General features: G+C 37.8%; 1 protein-coding gene across 2 annotated transcripts in view; it reads right to left on the reverse strand.

Moving 5' to 3' along the window:
• The window catches only part of PDZRN4 (PDZ domain containing ring finger 4), a 363,370-nt gene that overhangs the window by 52,517 nt on the left and 291,206 nt on the right, over positions 1–19,647 (reverse strand). For both annotated transcript variants that reach the window (XM_053895899.1, XM_019452465.2), the window contains 2 exons: positions 18,408–18,664; positions 15,195–15,297 (listed from right to left, as the gene is read on the reverse strand). In XM_053895899.1, the coding sequence (XP_053751874.1) occupies positions 15,195–15,297; positions 18,408–18,664 (360 nt within the window). The remainder of the gene's footprint in view (positions 1–15,194; positions 15,298–18,407; positions 18,665–19,647) is intronic.

The following is a 19,647-nucleotide window of genomic DNA, read 5'->3' on the forward strand; positions in this document are numbered from 1 at the left end:
CTTAAGAATGAAGTTAAGGTGATAAATACCTACAATAAGAAAGAACTCAAATAAACAATCTAATCTTACACCTCAAGGAACTAGAAAAAGAATAAAAAACTAAGCGCAAAGTTAACAATAATAAATATCAGAGCAGAAATAGAGATCAGAAGAAACAATTGAAATAATGTATGAAAGTAAGAGCTGATTTTTTAAAATAGAGAAAATTGGTAAACCTTTAGCTAGACTAAGTAAAAGAGAGAAGACTCCAAAAAATAAAATCAGAAATGAAAGAGGAAACACTATAACTGAGAACAAAGATATACAAAGGATCAAAAGAGACTGCTATGAACACTTATACACCATAAACTGGATAACATAGAACACACATGAATAACTTTCTAGAAAAATACAACCTGTCAAGATTGAATCATGAATATGTAAAAATTTGAACAGACCATAATGAGTAGGAGAGTGAATCAATAATCAAAAACCTCCCAACAAGGAAATGCCCATGACCAGATGATTCTACTGGTGAATCCTACTGAACATTTATTTATTTTTATTCATTTATTTTTCTGATTTGAGTATATTTGAGGCACAATGTTACATTGGTTTCAGGTGTACAACTTAATGATTTGACAAGTTTATACATTGTGCTATGTTCACTGCAAGTATAGCTACCATTTATACCATCACATTGCTATTATGATGTCATTGGCTATATTCCTTATGCTCTGCTTTTTATTCCCGTGACTTACTCATTCCATAACTGGAGACCTCTTGCCTTCTTCCATTTTTCCCACCCCATTATCTCCCACCCTTCTGGCAGTCATTAGTTTGTTTCCTGTACTTACAGTTCTGATTCTGCTTTCTGTTTGTTTATGCATTTTTTTTAAGATTCCATATGAATGGAATTAAATGCTATTTGTCTTTCTCCAGTCTGACTTATTTCGCTTGGCATAATACTCTCTAGGTCCATCCATGTTGTCTCAAATGGCAAGATCTCATCTTTTTAATAATACTCCAGTGTGTGAACACACACACACCCCACATCTTCCTTATCCATTCCTCTGTTGATGGACACTTAGGTTGCTTCCATGTTTTGGCTATTGTAAATAATGCTGCAATAAACATAGGGTGCATATATCTTTTCGAGTTAGTGTTTTTGATTTCCCTGGGGAAATACCCAATAGCGTAATTAGTGGACTATAGGGTAGTTCTGTTTTGATTTTTTGAGGAACATCAACACTGTTTTCCACAGTGGCTGTACCAATTTACATTCCCATCAACAGTGCACAAGGGTTCCTTTTTTCCCACATCCTTGTCAATGCTTGTGGTTTCTTGTCTTCTTGATTTTAGCCAATCTAACAGGTTTGAGGTGATATCTCACCTGGTGAAATCTCTGGGATTTGCATTTCCCTGATGATTAGTGATATTGAGCCTCCTTTGATGTATATGTCTTTGGAAAAGTGTCTATCTAGGTCTTTTGACCATTTTTAGTCAGATTATTTTTGGTGTTGTGTTGTATAAGTTCTTTATGTATTTTGGATATTAACCACTTATTAGATATATCTTTTGCAAATATCTTCTCCCCATTGGTACAACCTATCAAACGTTTAAAGAAGTAACACCAATTCTTCTCAAATGCTTCCAAAAAATGGGAAAGAACACTTCCAAACTCATTTTATGAGGTCAGCATTACCCTGATGCCAAAACCATATAAAGATATTGCAAAATAAGAAAACTACAGGCCAATCTCTATTATTAATACAGGTACAAAATTCTCAAAAAAGTACTATGACTGAATTCACAGTACAGTAAAATGATCACACACCATGACCAAGGGAGAATTTTCCCTGTGATGCAAGTATAGTTCAACATACACAAATAAATATATGTGAGAGACCTCATTAATAGAAGGAAAACAAAAATTATATTAATGGTACAGAAAAAGCATTAGACAAAGTTTAATATCCTTTCATGATTAAAAACGCTCAATAAATTGAGTATAAAAGGAAAGCACCTTAACATAATACATGCCAAATATGACAGGACTACAGCTAATATACTTAATGGTGGAAGGTTGAAAGCTTTTCCTCCAAGATTAGGAACAGGACAAGAATGCTCCCTCTCAACATTCCACTCAACAGTACTAGGAAATCCTCACCAAAAAGAAGAAATAAATGGCATTCCAGTCAGAAAGGAAGAAGTAAATTTGTCTGTTTGCAGAGAATATGATTGTTTATATAGAAAATTCTAATGATCCCACAAAAAACTGTTAGATTTAATAAAAAAAAATCAGTAAAAGTGTAGGATACAATCAACATACAGAAAGCTGTTGCATTTCTACATACTAACAACAAAATAGCTGAAAAAAGAAATAAAGAAAACAATTCCATTCACAATAGCATTAACAAATACTTATAATAAATTTAACCAAGGAGGTGAGCTGAAAATTATAAAGTGCACTGAAAATTATAAAGATGATGAAATGAACTAAAAAAGACACAAAGAAATGGAAAGATACATGTGTTCATGGATCAGAAGAATTAATATTGTTACAATGTCCATACTGTCCAGTAAACACACATACATACATACTTACATCACAAAAACAGACACAGACCAATGGAACAGGAAGCTTGGAAATAAACCCAAACATATATCATCAACTATTATTTGACAAGGGACCCAAGAATAATCAATAGGAAAAGGAAAAGTCTCTTTAATAATTGGTGCTGGGAAGGGGGGCCTGGGTGGCTTAGTTGGTTAAGCGTCCAATTCTTGGTTTCAGCTTAGGTCATGATCTCATGGTTCATGAGTTCAAACCCCATGTGTGCTCTGTGCTGATAGTACGGAGCCTTCTTGGAATTCTCTTTCTTCCTCTCTCTCTGTCCCTCCCCAACTCATGCTTTCTCTCTCTCAGAAAAATAAATAAACTTAAAAAAAAGTGGTGCTCTAAAAACTGGATAGTCACATGCAAAAGAATGAAACTGATCCCTCTCTTACACCACTCACAAAAATTAACTTGAAATAAAGACTTAAATGTCAGACCTAAAACTACAAAACTCCTGGAAGAACACACAAGGAAAAACTCCTTGACATTGGTCTTGGGAATGATTTTTTGGATATCATAACACAAGGACAAGCAACAAAAGCAAAAAAAAAAAAAAAATCAACAGAATGAAGAGGCAAACTACATAATGGGAGGAAATATTTTCAAACAATATATTATATATAGTTTTCAAACTACATAAGGACCTTACACGACTCAAAAAACCAAATAATCCAGTAAAAAAATGGGTAGAAGACCTGAACAGAATTTTTTCCCAAGTGATGAACAGGTATACAAAGAGATGCTCAGCTTCACTAACCATCAGGACAACAGAAATTAGAACCACAATGAGATATTACCTCAAACCTGTTAGGATGACTATTATCAAAAAGACAAAAGATACCAAGTGTTTTAGTGAGGCAGTGGAGAAAAGGACGCCCTAGTACACTGTTGGTGGGAATATAAACTGGTATAGCCTCTGTGAAAAATAGTATGGAGTTTCCTCAAAAAACTTAAAGAACTATATATTTCCATTCCAGGTATATATATCCAAAGGAAATGAATACAAGATATTGAAGAGGTATCAGCACCCCCATATTCATTGCCATATTATTCATAATAGCCAAGACACAGAAGGAGCCTGAGCATGCACTGATGGATGAATGAATAAAGAAAAAGCAGTAGATACACATAATGGGATATTATTCTGCCATAAAAACGAAGGAAATCCTTCCATTTGCAACAACATGGGTGGACCCTTAGGGCATTATGCCAAGTGAAATAAACCAGATTAAGCAAGACAAATATTGTGTTCTCATTCATAGGTGTAATCTAAAAAAAATGAACTCAAAAACAGAGTGGAACCATGATTGCCAGTGACTAAAGAGTAGGGAAAAAGGGGAGGTGTTGGTCAAAGAGTAAAAATTTACAGCTAGAATGTTTAGAAGGGACACGAGCACCCCAATGTTTATAGCAGCCAAAATACGGAAAGAGCTCAAATGTCCATTGATGGATGAATGGATGAAGATGTGGTATATATACGCAATCAAAAAGAATGAAATCTTGCCATTTGCAACTACGTGGATGAAACTAGAGGGTATTATGCTAAGCTAAATTAGTCAGAGAAAGACAAATATCATATGACTTCACTCACATGATGACTTTATGATACAGAACAGATGAACAGAAGGGAAGGGAAGCAAAAATAATAAAAAAAAAAAACAGGGAGGGGACAAAACATAAGAGACTCAAATATGGAGAACAAACAGAGGGTCACTGGAGGGGTTGTGGGAGGTGGGATGGGCTAAATGGGTAAGGGTAAGGAATCTACTCCTGAAATCATTGTTGCACTATATGCTAACTTGAATGTAAAATTTTAAAAATAATTAAATTAAAAAAAAGAATTTGAAAAAAAAATTTCCAGCTAGAAGATGAATATAGAGTATGATGACTTTAGTTAACAACACTGTAGTATATGCTTGAAAGTTGCTAAGGGGATAGATCTTAAATGTTCTCACCATACACATAGAAAAGGTAATTATATGAGAGGTAGAGATGTTAACTAATCTTACTCAGGTAATAATTTCACAATATATACACATATTAAATCACCATGTTGTATATCTTAAACTTATACGATGTTGTACGTCAACTATATCTCAATAAAGCTGGAAAAAATAAAATGCAGATGAAGGTTCATGCATAAGGCAGCTTCTTATAGCTAAAATACCCTGGATAAAAGGTAAATACCCACCCCCCCAAAAGATAAAATTTTAGTTATAGGAAAAACAATATACATAGACAAGAGAAACACACAAAATGTTAACTGTGGTTATCTCAAATGGTACAATTGCAGATAATGGTACTTAAAATTTTTATCTTGGACTTGAAGTACATATATTGGATTTACCATAATCTTTGTCTCACCACAAACTATCCATATTGATCATGCAACATTCTCTTATTTACATTAAATTTGATTATTTAATACATAGTGAATACCAGTGAACTCACTATATAATCACGAACCAGAACTACAGCATTACTGGTATCTTCAGTCTAAGGGAGAAAAGGGAGAACTGTGATGTCAATGAAAAACACATAATCTTGAAAGATTGCAATATTTTTTTTCAAAGACAATAATTTGGTGAGAAAAATCCAAATTGGGATTATTTTCTGTATTTTCCTAATTGAAAAAATAAACACTGTATTTAAATAAAATAATTTATAGTGCCTACAGGCTGCATCTGCCATTTCTACTGGACAAATATTTATGAGTTACCTTGTTCTACACTATAGCTAAAGTCAGATAATATGGAGAGGCGGGCTACTTTCTAACCATCGGTAAAGTATGGTGGTAGAGGAGCATCTGGATGGCTCAGTTGGTTAAGTGTCTGTCTTGGACTCAGATCATGATCTCATGGTTCATGAGTTTGAGCCCTGCGTCAGGCTCTGTGCTGACAGTATGGAGCCTGCTTGGAATTCTCTCTTTTCCTCTCTCTCTGTCCCTCCCCAACTCATGCTTTCCCTCTCTCAGAATAAATAAATAAACTAAATCATAAATAAATAAAATAAAATAAATAAAATATGGAGGCTGCTTGGAATTCTCTCCCTCTCCCTCTCTCTCTATTAAAATAAACTTAAAAAAAAAGTACAGTACTAGACACAGACCAAAGTGTGGTCATATGAGTGTGTATGCTTTTTATAAAATCCTGTAAAATGGGAGTTGATATGTTTGAAATGTTAAAATATTTGTAAAATTTTAAGGATCTGATGAGGCATTTTTCTCACTTTGCTCAAGTGAGTTACATGGGAAATCCAGATGAGACACATCATTCCAACGAACGTTGGTATCCCCCATGGAGCTCACGTGCAAGGATGCTATGACTCAGGAGGTAAGTGGTCCCTCTAAGAGCGAGAACTGGGACCAGACTCCTTATTGGACAACTAGACTATATTGCCCCTGGAATGAAGATTGGAATCCTTATCTGGAGTTTGCTTTAGAGTGAAAAGACAGCTCTTCCTTTCTTTGCCCCTATGAAAACCGTTCTCTGAAAGCAGCATAGGAGACATTGGAGAATGAGATTTGATATGCACATATTCACCTTAAACACAACCTCTGACACCTTTCAGTAATGCAAGGCAGTCATCTGAATGTGTCTCATGAGTATCTTTGAACCAAAATTGGATGTCAGGATTTTGATAAAATTCATATATGTAGTATAAGGAGTCTTCATTTGTATCTGGCCTCCTAGAAAAATAAATGTGCCTTTGGTTACCTTGTTAAATGTAAACCAACTTTGAAGGTTATATTTGCTCTTCATTGTTTTCTTAGGAATTAAAGTTACTGTTGTCACAATCAGATGGGCCTCATATTTATTTTATGAAATTACATGACCAAATTAACAGTAATACTAATCTCATTTCTTCCAGTAAGAAATCTAAAAGAATTACAGTAACTTTGATGGCTATTTCCAACTTTATGGCATTTCTTTCTAGTCACTCCTTAAGGAGGGACTTTTTTCTTAAATAGTGGTTAACAACGTAGGAAAAGCATTAATTTCATAAATCTGGAATATTAGGATTGTATAAAATGTGATTACAGGCACTTGTACCCCAGTGTTTATAGCAGCACTCTCAACAATAGCCAAATTATGGAAAGAGCCTAAATGTACATCAATTGATGAATGGACAAAGAAATTGTGGTTTATATACACAATGGAGTACTACGTGGCAATGAGAAAGAATGAAATATGGCCCTTTTAGCAACGTGGATGGACCTGGAGAGTGTGATGCTAAGTGAAATAAGCCATACAGAGAAAGACAGATACCATATGTTTTCACTGTTATGTGGATCCTGAGAAACTTAACAGAAACCCATGGGGGAGGGGAAGGAAAAAAAAAAAAACAAAAGAGGTTAGAGTGGGAGAGAGCCAAAGCATAAGAGACTCTTAAAAACTGAGAACAAACTGAGGGTTGATGGGGGGTGGGAGGGAGGGGAGGCTGGGTGATGGGTATTGAGGAGGGCACCTTTTGGGATGAGCACTGGGTGTTGTATGGAAACCAATTTGACAATAAATTTCATATATTGAAAAAATAAATAAATGAATGAATGAATGAATGAATAAATAAATAAATAAATAAATAAATAAATAAATAGACATACATTAAAAAAATGTGGTTACAAAGTCTCAGCCTTGACTGAGATTCAAGTATAGAAACTAGGTCAACCATATAATGTAGTCTGCATCTACAACATTTTTGAAAGTGAAAGAAGGCGCTATTCATAATTAAAGTGGCACCTTAGCCATACGGGGGGGCACAATTTAGGGCACACCAGGACGTATGGTTATCCTAACAGGGGCTGAATTATGGTCACTCTTTACCTATGTAGATTAGCCTGTCTGTTTACTAGGGCTCTCCAGCTTCTAAGTGTAAGATAAAACAGGCACATCTTGTTAGAATGGCAACAACAGCAATGACAAACAAATCCAAATTTTCTTCTTTTACAATCAGGCACAAGTGTATGCTTAAATTTCTTTACTCTAATTACTAGACTGTTAATTGAATTATTAGGAGGAAAAAAAGACTTTCACACTTTATTTCAAATTTCTATTGTCTATCAGCTCTCTTCTCCGCGCCCCCCCCACCCCCCATTTAACCCTTTGTATTTGTGTTCAGGACATTTACAAAATAAGGACAGCAGCAGTAATGGTGAATAATTTATTCACTCCTCAAGCAAATGCTGCTGAATGCCTGCTGTGTGCTAGGCATGTGCTAGGTGATAAAAAGGTGCTTTATTTCATGACATAAAAATAGCTAGAAGTGGTCACTTCTCTAAAAAAACAAAAACAAACTATTTAGAAGAAAAAAAGACCAGTACATAAATAACTATCACCCAAGGCATAATGCAAAAAATATTTATAGGATGTAATACAGGAATTCAATGGTGGGAAAGTGTGAGGAAGGCATTTTAGGGGTAGAAATTCTCCCAAGTAAAGGTGCAGAGAAAGGAAAGCACACAGCTTTCTCTGAGTACTGCTGTGCTGCAGTTTGACCTCAAGATGCCTAAAAAAGTAGGGTTGTGACAGAGTACAAAGGACCTTCAATGCCAGGCAGAGAATTTTAGAGCTAAGCAGAGGAATAGAGTCATACAAGATGATGAATGGGGAAGAGATCCAGTGGGAACTACATTTGAGAAGGACTGGTCTATAGATGGACTATAGAGTCTAGGGACTGGCCCCAGCAGACCAAGAAAGAGCCTAGAGACAGAGAAGTGCCCTATAAAAGGGAGGAAGCAGTGGTGATATGAAGGAGAAACATGCCACAGAGTGTCTGGAAATATAAGTCCCACCACATGACAACTTGTGGGTTGGCCTCCATGATTAAGATTTTAATCTAATTGAGAAAATGGTGGTGTCATGAATAGATACTTCAATGAACCAATTCTGACAGAATACCATCTTATCTTAAATGCTGAAGTAATAAAAATATTTTCACACTTCATCTAGATCAGTTTTCAATTCAATACATTTCCCACAAGAATGAAACTTATTAAGGTGATTTTTTTTAAATGGATGATTTTATTGCCCCGGTGGTAAGTGGTATGAAATTATTTTAGATATTTCATTAATAATTCTAAAATGTGACTAACAAGTGGAATAAAAGGGACTGCTGAAATATAAAGCATCCAGTGAATCAAAATAATTCTGAAAACTACACTTTCACACTCTACGCTATTTTCTCTTTCCCTAATATCCAGCACACATATAGATAATATATCATCTCTTTATAAGTTATATTTCATACTCAAATATATCCCTTCCATCAGTGGTTTTCAAACTCCTTGACACGTTTCCCAGAGACTGTCAGAGGCAGAATTGGCTACTTGGGGAGGCTCTCACTTCTCTGTCCATTGTTGTTTCACAAATTTGTTGGATGATCCCTTGGTAAGGAAGTTATAAAGAAAGTACAGGGGTGAATTTCGGGATATATCAAATTCATACCAAGTATGAGATTCTTATAGATGATAATCAGCAGGGATGAATTTTGCAGAGACCATTAAAATTCTATTTCATTCCTTATCTCTCCTCGTTTCCCACATTTTGGCTTTTTCCTTAGAAGTGTTTAAGTGAAATGAAAATGACACTTGGATTAGAACCCCTGACATAAAGAGGGGCACCTGGGTGGCCTGTCAGTTAAGCATCTGACTCATGATTTCGGCTCAGGTCATGATCTTGTGGTTTGTGAGTTCAAGGCCCTCATCAGGCTCTGTGCTGACAGTGTGGAGCCTGTGTGCTATTCTCTCTCTGCCCCTCCCCACTTGCTCTCTCTCTTTCTCACTCAATAAATAAATAAACATTAAAAAAGTGTTTTTAATAAAAAAAAACCCTGATGTAAAGAACAAATACCTCTACTCACAATAGCCAAAGAATGGAAACAACTAAAGTGTCTGTCAGTGCATGAATAGATAAAGCAGATGTGGCTTATGCATGTGAATGTATGTGTGTGTGTAATGGAATATTATTCAGCCATGAGAAAGAAGGATATCCCGCCATTTGCTACAACCTAGATGGACCTTGAAAGCATTATGCTAAGTGAAATAAGTCGCAGAAAGAAATTTGCATAGTATTATTATACGTGGAGTCTAAAAACACTAAAAAACAAGTCAAATTTATAGGCAGAGTCAAAAATGGTTACCAGGGACTGGAGGGTGCAGCAACTAGGGAGACATTACAGAAGGGTACAAGCCTTATTAAAAAGGAACAAATACTGGGGCTCCTGGGTGGCTCAGTGGTTAAGCATCTGACTCTTGATTTTCGGTTCAGGTCATGATCTTGCAGTTTGTGAGATCGAGCCCCACATCTGTCCGGATGAAGCCTACTTGGGATTTTCTCTCTCCCTCTCTGCCCCTCCCTCACTTGCATTCTCTCTATCTCTCTTTCAAAATAAATAAATATACTTAAAAAAAAAAGGAAAAAGGCAAAGACATCTGTTGTCTGCATGGTAGTCCCAGGTTCCTTTCTAATTCCCTTGTTCAAAAAGGCACAAAGAGGGGCACCCTATGTGGCTCAGTAGGTAAAGCCTCCAGCTTTGGCTCTGGTCATGATCAGTTCCAGCCCATCAGGCTCTGTGCTGACAACTCAGAACCTGAAGCCTGCTTTGGATTCTGTGTCTCCCTCTCTCTCTCTGCCCCTCCCCCACTCTTACACTCTGTCCACCTCGAAAATAAACATTAAAAAAATTTTTAAATAAAAAAACAAAATCAAAAAGGCACAAAGAGACTACACTGCTCAGAATTTGATCCATGTGGACAACAGTGGGCATCCTCCTTCATTCATTCATAAATACGAGCACCCATTATGATTAGGGTGATGTCATGTAGTGATCAACAGGCAGCTAAGGCCTCTGTCCTCACAGCCTGGAAAGGAGCCACAAAGCTCTGCACACATACACTAGATTTTTCTCTAAGTTTGTTTCACAAGTCACGAAGCTGCTCAAAAAGATATGACTGAAATCTCGTGAATGCCTATCCTCTTATTTTTTTTTTGAATGAACATCTCCTTGATTCATAATTCTCTTTTCTTGAACTATGTAAGAGAGAGATTATCTACTTAAATTGTCACAAGTATTCTCCACATATTCATAAGGATCCAGCTCTGGGAAATAAATTTTGCAAAATGATACTTCTCAGCATAGCACCAGGGTTTACTTATGTTTTGCATAAGAATTGCCAAGAGGAAGCTAATTAATATACTAAATACTCTTTCCTATTTATAGATACTGGCCCAAATTGGGTTTTCAGTTGACATGTATACAGAACTATGACATATACGTGTCCTTCTCTCCTGTCTACCTTAAAAACCTCTTTGAGCCAACTTCTAAATTCCTTCTCATTTTGATGACCATGTATCCATAAGGGGAACTTGACATGCACTTAATTCAGTCTGTTGAGCGTTCAGCTTAACAGGAGGAGGGAGTAGAGTAGCATTATCATGAGTAGCATTTCTAGGTGATGGAAACCACCAGACTTCTAAGTGTTGTTTAAATTGTTGGCTTGTCTTGGCTGACCTAATGTTTTATACTAGTGAAATGTTGTACTTTAATATTAGTTCAATATCGCTTCTCTAACTCTTCTCTATCAGCACTGACTTTTGAGAGTTAATGGCAAATGCTGCAGAAAATCCAGCATCTTCCTTGCACTCTGGTACTGGCAAACATATCTTTCTTAGGGGTTGGATGAAAGGGCTCTATATTTCTTGAAGCCTTTCCCTTTAAATTATTTCTGGTAGAGGTTGGATTTGAGATCTGCTTCTGACTTGCTAAGGGCTATTTATGATTTATTTCAACCTTTAGCTGGCTCTGGGACAAAGAAATGCACAAAGTTGAAAATAAAGAAAAGAAGACGCTTAATCCTCAGTGGTGTTTCAGTGGCGTGGAGCACCTCGACTCTTATGATGGGTGCATTAATTTCTGATATTTTATATTCTTTCTCTCAAAAATAAAATTAAAATCCTTTATCATTTTTAATTAGAGAACAAGTGCCATCATTTTTTAAAGAGAACAAATTTCAGGCTGTGAGCCTTTTAATGCAGGCTGGTTCTCTGAGGTTTTTCTGAAGCACTGTGGGGAAATTTTAGAGCCAGTCAAATAATTTTCTTAGGCAAAGTGGTGATAGGCCATGGTGAGATATGGGTGTCACTAAAATTTCATAGAGGTCCCTAACACACCAGAGTCACCATAACATTCGCACACTGACTATAATATCTCCAGAGAAGCATTTGCTGCCTATCACGGCTCTGAAGGGAGCTGTTTCAGTCTATCAATGCAATAATCTGCATGTTAAAAAGTCCCTAAATATGTATTTACAAGATAGTCAGATCTGTTTTGGTCTATTGGGTCAATAATCCATGCACTAAAAGTCCCTAAATATGTATGCACAAGATAGACAGATCAGCTTTGGTTCAATGAGTCAATAGCAAGTAGGCCTTTAAAAAAGGGCCTATATAAGTTGCATACCTGGCATTTTAGCAAATTTAGAAATGCAGTTCTGTACACTTCCTGACTTTTAGAGAGTAGATTTATTATGCTAGTTTCAGCGGATGCCAAAAAGCTGTGTTTCACTCTGGTCCATGATATTTTGCTTTTAAAAAGTCAGAAGAAAAACCACTATAGCACACACTATATCACAGCTCCGAGGCAAATGATGGAAACATGGGCATGTAGGCAAAGCCCTGTGCGCAGGCGTGGATGCTGTCCTTCCAGACCATGTCTCTGCCCTTCCTGGATCACCATCCAGGTGCATCCACCTCTCTGCTCGCCAGCCTGTGCTTCCCCACTGTCAAACTCATTCCAGCAGCCAGGGGGATCTTGCCGGGCTTCAGCTCTTCTCCAGCAGCATCCCATCCTCATAATCAAAGATAAAGTTCCTTGACATAAGCCCCTCCTCATTCTGACTTCACCTCTTGCCACTCTGGGCCTCGCCCCTGCTGTGATCACACACTGGCTTCTGCTGTTCCTTAAACATGCCAGGCATGCTTCTGCTCCAGGTCCCTTGTACTTGGCCTTCCCTTCATCTGGAGTGTTCCCCACTCATATAGCTACATGGCTAGCTCTCTTACTTTCTTTAAGGTTCCTATGAGAGAGGTCTTCCCTGACCACCCTGTGTAAGACAGCAACACCCCCTCCCAACACCACGTATTTCCTTTCTCCATTATCTATGCTGTTGTTCTCCAGGAGCACTTATCACCATCTAACATATAATGTCTTTACTTATTTGTTTGTGGTCCACCTTTTTCCCCTAGAGGTTAAGCTACACTAGGGCAGGACCTTCATCAATCCCATACTTAGGTAAGAGCCTGCCATATCTTAAGTGCTCATTAAATTTTGATGATAGAAACGAATGAAAGCAGAGGGAAAATGAATCTTCCTTCCACTTCCCTGATTGCCTGCTGATGTGTGTTCATGTTTAGGTTGAGGAGAAATGAGTATCTTTTTTTGAGATGAAGTCCTTTCTTTGGCCATTAGACTTGTTTCTGGTAATCTCTAGGTGGCACAAAAGTGCTGGATGAAGGTACTCTTCCATTGCATACTCAGAGCTCCTGGGTTATGACAGAGCTTCTGGAGGAACTGGGGTCATCTTAGCTGCTCACAGAAGCACTTGACCAGTCTGCTTCTAAGTACAATAGTGCATAAGACGGGACTGTCATTTCTAAATCCAGATTCCCACTTAATGTGGCATCCACAATCAGTTTTGGTGATAGCAGCAGACTAGATTTTACAGTCTAATCTGGCATGGTCATGAAGGTTGGTGTGTGCCACTCTGTCACATAACTGTAACAGACTGAGGGATACTAGTTAGAACCATTGTCCTCTCTTAAATCTGGTAAATTATTCTTAGGATATTCCCCTGTGCCCCCACCTCTATCTTTAATCATGTAGAATGCTTTCAAATGCATCCTTTCTCATGATTGAAGCCTGTCACAGTAACTTCTTCCTTATTTAAATTTCAGGAACATTCTTTCTTTCCAATCACTTACAAAGATGCCTTCGGCAAGAAAATCACAGCTGACAGCAAATTAATGACTATGATGCTGTGATTAGTTGAGATTACAGGCTACAGAGGACCTGTCTGAGCATTTACCACTGTCATGACACTAACACTGGCATCTATTAGAGATTTATATTGTTCAAAAAACAGGATGTGGTTCAGCTACAGTGAGCCCTATACAAGGCTACGAAAATTGGTCTGTATTGTAATATAGTCAACGATATGGTAATCAATTAAAGTAATTTTTACTGTTAACCTGCTTAGCCTAAGCAAGTCTCTCTTCCACACTCTCCCTCCAAACACAGATTTATTTTGATAAAGCTTGAAGCCACAAACTAAATAAAAAGCTGAAGTGATCTAGTTAATTCCAGTCCCTAAGCCCAAAGTATTCATTAACAGAAAGAAAGACATCATTTAATCTTGAATTATTTGGATAAGAGACTCAATTTTGTATTTTATTTTTCATGAGAAGACAAAACTTAATGGATATTTCGGGGCACAGCAGTCCTTGAGTGGATTTATAAAATAAAACTTTTCAATCAACTTAATGGATAGGGGATAAAAAATTAGCAGGATCAAAACAATGCCACAACCATCTACTCAGATACTAGGTATCACTGCACATCCTTCCAAATTCTGGCTGAAAAGAAATAATGGTTTCTGTAATCCCCAGCAATGACTTTTGTGGGGGGGAAGATTTCAAATAAATGTCTATTTGCTTTAGGTGAGCTTCACTGAATCGGCCTTATTTGACTTCAGATTCTCCTAAGGGAAGAGATTTCAGGATTTCCTGGTTGTAAAATGGAAAAGAACATTTTGCTGAACTTGTATGACATCATCTAAAGCATTAAAAGGGCAGATAATCATGGGTTCTCTGCCTGTTTACCAAAGCTTCTTTACCTCCTCAATCTACTTTATTTCCAAATGTCAGAGTGGTTTGAAACCTTTCAAAGATTTATAGACTGCAGCAGCAGAGGAAATATTAGGATAAATCCTTTAACTTTTGTGAAAGCTTTTAAATAATTAATCAATGGGCTTTTGCAATTGTTATATATCACAGTACAGATACTCTAACGTATACTGTATGAAAGCTAAACCACAAAGGGCATTAGGCCATCTCTCTTTCTAGAAAGTCAGTGAAACTACAGTTTAGAGTATATACTTGAGTCACAAATAAAGAGAATATTGAATAAGTGAAGGAAAATATTACTAATATAATACAATCTAGTTTATCAGCTAAAATAAAAGTACTATGCAATAAATGAAAACACTAAGCACAATCTTGGTTTTAAATATAATTTTTTTCAAACTCTACTTGGAAAATACCTTACATTATAGAAAGAAGGAAAAGGTAGCTGATATAATATTTATAAAAAGCAACATAAATGTGAGCAAATTACTTTCAAGCTTATATGATAAACATGTTTTCCAATATATTGAAAATACTAGAACCAAACACTAAAACAAATAGTTCTTAAAAGAACTCACCCTAGATATGTAATAGACAAAATATTTCTTGCAGCAATAAATTAATTTTTTCCTTGTTAGGCGCACCCCCTCCACCATAACTTCGTGAAGAAACGTGAAGTGGTGTGAAAACAATCTTACCTCATATTCAAAGTCCTCTGCTCTGTCTGCATCAGCAGGCAAGCTGGAAAGATACTCATTGTCCTCATAAAATTCATGCTCCATCGGATGAAGAGAATGGCAGCTATGGGGAATATAGCAATATGGTAGAAGCAGATCACAAAGGTTGGTTTAAAGATTAAAACTGATTTTAAAATTTCACTTGAGTCTTCTCTGCTTTGCAATAAGACCTGGAGTGATCCAGCCTATAAGTGAACTAAAAGCTCAGAAAGAGCAATAGTTTTCTTTCTCCTCGACAACTGGTCCATCAGTTTGATTTTCTGAGAGAATACCAAGAGTAGGGGCCCGTGGCCAGAACGGTACTCTGAAGGGTCTGGTGTGAACCCCCTGTCAGGCCATGGTGCTTGACTGATACCACCTGGCCTGTGTTCATTCCACCAAATGTGACTTGCTCCAAACATGGGTGTGTGGCCTTTGAGACCGCACTCTACCCAAAGAGGTGGATTTGGTAACAAAGTACTACCAATTTCATAATACACAGCCCCAAAATGTTTTCTGAATCTGTTTTCAAAAGCACCTATTTTTCAGATTGTAAAACATACTCCCATTACCCTCATTCCTTAAGACCTCGTTCTCCTTCATAACCACATTTCCCCCTTTCTGATGGAGGGTCCGTGCACAAATATTAATCAGTATTCATGGTGATACCTCACTGGAAATTCCTAGAAGCCATTGGGCTTCATAATCCCTTCAGAAAATTCTTGGGGATGGAGAGAAGATTAAAGGAAATGAGGGGGACCCAGGGCATTGTATTTGACTTTTATATATCTGATTTTGGACAAACATCTTAAATAATTCATAGAAGTGCTTTAAAATTACTGTATGGCATGATATGGATCCTATACATTAGACCATATGAATGCTAAGCACAGTTTAACAGTAAAGGGCATGAGGGCATCTCTATGTTTAAAAATCAGTGAAAAAGCCTCAGTGTGTTTAACCAAGCTGGTGGCAAGTGAAAGCTCTAAGTCCTGCCAGTGTAGACATTGTTGAAAAACTGGAGTTAGTGGTATAAATTAGTTTCCTTATCTGTAACTGAAAGGCAAGAGAGATGCATCCTGGTGCCCTCACACAGGCAACATAAATACCCTACCAGCCCCTTCTCAGTGCTATCTATGGCTGTCGTCCCCACAGAGGGTTAATCAAGTTGAACCCCAAATAGCAAAAGCCATATAAGCAGCATCTTGCTTACTGGTTCTAATAGGTAAGTCCTCCTTGCTTAAATTTGGGCTGGCTCTGAAAACCCTTTTGAGCTGGTAAACTGTTAAGCTTGCTGCTGCTTTGGGCATCTGATGTGTTTTCCTTATCTTTCAGTTGGTAAGAAGGGAGCCCTGCCAGGAGGGGCACCTTATTCATTCAATAAACATTTATTGCCTATCAGATGCTAGGCCCAACGCCAAGTGCTAGAAATCTGTTGGTGCACAAAATCCAGTTCTTGCCCTATGAATTGGGTAGAGCAGTAAGTGGGACTGCTAATATGATGTGATTGGTACTTAAGGGGAGATATAGAGGCTATGAGAGCAGATGGGGGGATGTCCCTTCTGCAGCCCTAGGAAGTTTGCTAGAAGAGGCTGCCTCTAAGCTAAGATCTGCAGGACTTACGAAGAGCGATATAGGATACTGGTTAAGAGAGTGGGTGCTGGGGTCTGACCTCTTAGGCTCAGGAGCCTGGCCCTATCACTTCCTTGCTATGTGACCTTGGCCAAATTACCTAACATCTACCCATGTCCATGATGATAATAATACGGTGCATTCCCTCAAAAGATTGTTGTGAGGACTAAATGCGTCAATGAATGAAAACTAATATTACCTGACAAGTGTCAGATTAGCTAATACAAATTAACTATTATTCATTCATTAAAGTATTTATTGGAAGGCTACCCTGTATCAGGCTGTACTAAAAGATATTATATATTTGTTTGCTTGTGTGTTCTTCATCTCCTCCTCTAGAATATAAGCTCCAGGAGGGAGTGACTTTAGTTTTGTTACTGGTTTTAAGCCCGGCACCTAGTTCCAGTGCCTGATGAAGGGGGCTATTTAATAAGGAATACACGCATGAATGGAGTCATAAGCAAGATAAACAGGGCTCCTACCCTCCCAGGACTTGAAGTTTCAAGGAGCAGTTTCCAAAAACATGGCTGCACGTTAAAAATGCCTAGGGTGGTTTCTGAAAAATGTTGGCGCTCGGGCCTCACGCTAAAAACTCCTTTTTAATTGGCCTGAAGTGGGATTCAGCCATCGCATTGATACTGCCTTTCAAAATCACCAGGTGATTCGAATGTACACCTGTGAGCCACTGGAATGAACCTAACAAAAGCCGCTAAAGGGCAGGGAACTGGCATGATCAGATCCATGTTTTATAATGTGTCAAATGGATTGCAGTAGGCAATGAAAATGCAGTCCAAAGAGACTATTGTTCTTATAAATCAAACTGTCTATAATGTTTGAACATTTGCTTAAAAGCTCATAGAACAAAATGTATGGGGCAAAACACACTTTCTCATAAAACAAAACTGTACAAGTAAGATTATTTGAATAGAATATCTCTAACTCCCTTAAAATTAGGTAAAAATTGGGAAGAACTATTCATTTAATAGATCCTTATTTCACGGTGCTCTGTACTTACTCACTGACAGCCAGGATTTTTTGCTTACATCTCAATATATTGGGTAATTGCTTTCTTTGGAGAATTACACTTTAATTAAATTAATTTCCTAGCTTTTCCTTTAAAGAAGAGAAAAGCAAAAGAGTGAAAGGGAGAACGGCAACTCACAGAGGAGAATATACTGCCAACATGTCACTTCTGTGTCAGTCTTAATAAGGTTTTTGGCAGCTTTGGTGAGAGAAGCTATTTCCCTGACCAATGCTCATGAGTGGCATAAGGCTTTTGATGGCTGGAAATATGAAGATGAACTAATCAGAGCCAGAATTTTTCATCGCTCCTCAGCAAGCACGATTCCCAAAGTGAAGCAACTCTGTGGGTCAGGGAAAGTAGCTAGCAGGGGCAGCTGAGAACTAATTGGATACAGACACGGCAGAGACATTTTCCAAACAGAACTGAGATCCTGTCTCTCTAATTGTCAACTTGCTAGCGTGACTGATTCTCTCCAACCCCTACTTGACACGGCTGAATGACAACAAATAGGGCTGTGGGAAAAATGACAGGAAAGATACCTGTCTGAGAGCAGAAATGGACAGATGTCTGGCACTGGAGGGGTAGGTGGTCTAAGTTTGGCCAGAGCCATGATGTGTTCAAAGGTGATGTCTGTCTGAGTGCTGGCGTCCATGAGCTGCACTTCTGGGGCCGTTCCATATGCGGGTTTACTGAGAGGCGTCCGTCTTAGCACCTGGACCACAATGGGTTCCTTGGCATTTCGAAAAGCTTCCACTGCCTCTTCATGGGTGGCCTTTGAGAGATCCTTCCCATTGACCTGTGAAGATAAAAGCACATTTCTCATCTCAGAGGAAAGAACAGAGAGGCTGTCATCGTAGATTAATAAAGGGTAGGGAGGGTGAGTTTAAACCAGCTCTGATACGAGTTTTGTAACGCAATATTTAATCAGACACTGACATTTATTGAACTCTTCACCAACATGCGGAGGTGAAGATTAGGAAAACAACTGCTTCTTGTTTCTTTAGGAAGTACATCGTGAGGATCCTCAGTTAAAGACTTAAAATTTTTTTTTATAATTTTTTTTTAACATTTATTTATTTTTGAGAGACAGAGACAGCATGAGTGGGGGAGGGGCAGAAAGAGACAGAGACACCGATCTAAAGCAGGCTCCAGGCGCTGAGCAGTCAGCACACAGCCCGACATGGGGCTCGAACTCGGGAATGGTGAGATCATGACCTGAGCCAAAGTTGGACGCTTAACTGACTGAGCCTCCCAGGCGTGCCTAGACTTAAAAATTTAAATAACACATCAGCCTCAGAAAACATTTACCCAAATCTTCAGATAGATAGAAATGTTAAGTATATCTTTTTTTTTTTAATGTTCTATCAATCTCTTGATGGGATTTTCAATATTTAATCCAAGTCTTACTGGCCTGAAATCCAATTTTTTGGTGTTGTCAAATTTCTTTCATTTTCATCACTTTTGAATCCAAGACCATGTCATTGTCATGTACGTTTTATCTTAAATCATTGCTATTCTGTGTGGTCTATGGACCCACAGCTAAGCATCACATAAGAGATTATTAGAAATGCAGAATCCCTGGCCCTATCCCAGACCCGCTGAATCAGAATTGGCATATTAACAAATCCCAGCTGATTTAGATGCACTTGAAAGGAACACTGCTCTAAAACATGTCTGAGTATACTATGTGCAGTTGGATCCTCACCTGTGTTTATTTATACCCATTTATGACTCTCCAAGGTAGCCCTGGACAGAACAGAGAAATAGGGAACATTTACC

This window comes from Panthera pardus, unplaced genomic scaffold (assembly GCF_024362965.1).
Source record: "Panthera pardus isolate Hobbes unplaced genomic scaffold, ASM2436296v1 HiC_scaffold_6, whole genome shotgun sequence".
Lineage (NCBI taxonomy): Eukaryota > Metazoa > Chordata > Mammalia > Carnivora > Felidae > Panthera > Panthera pardus.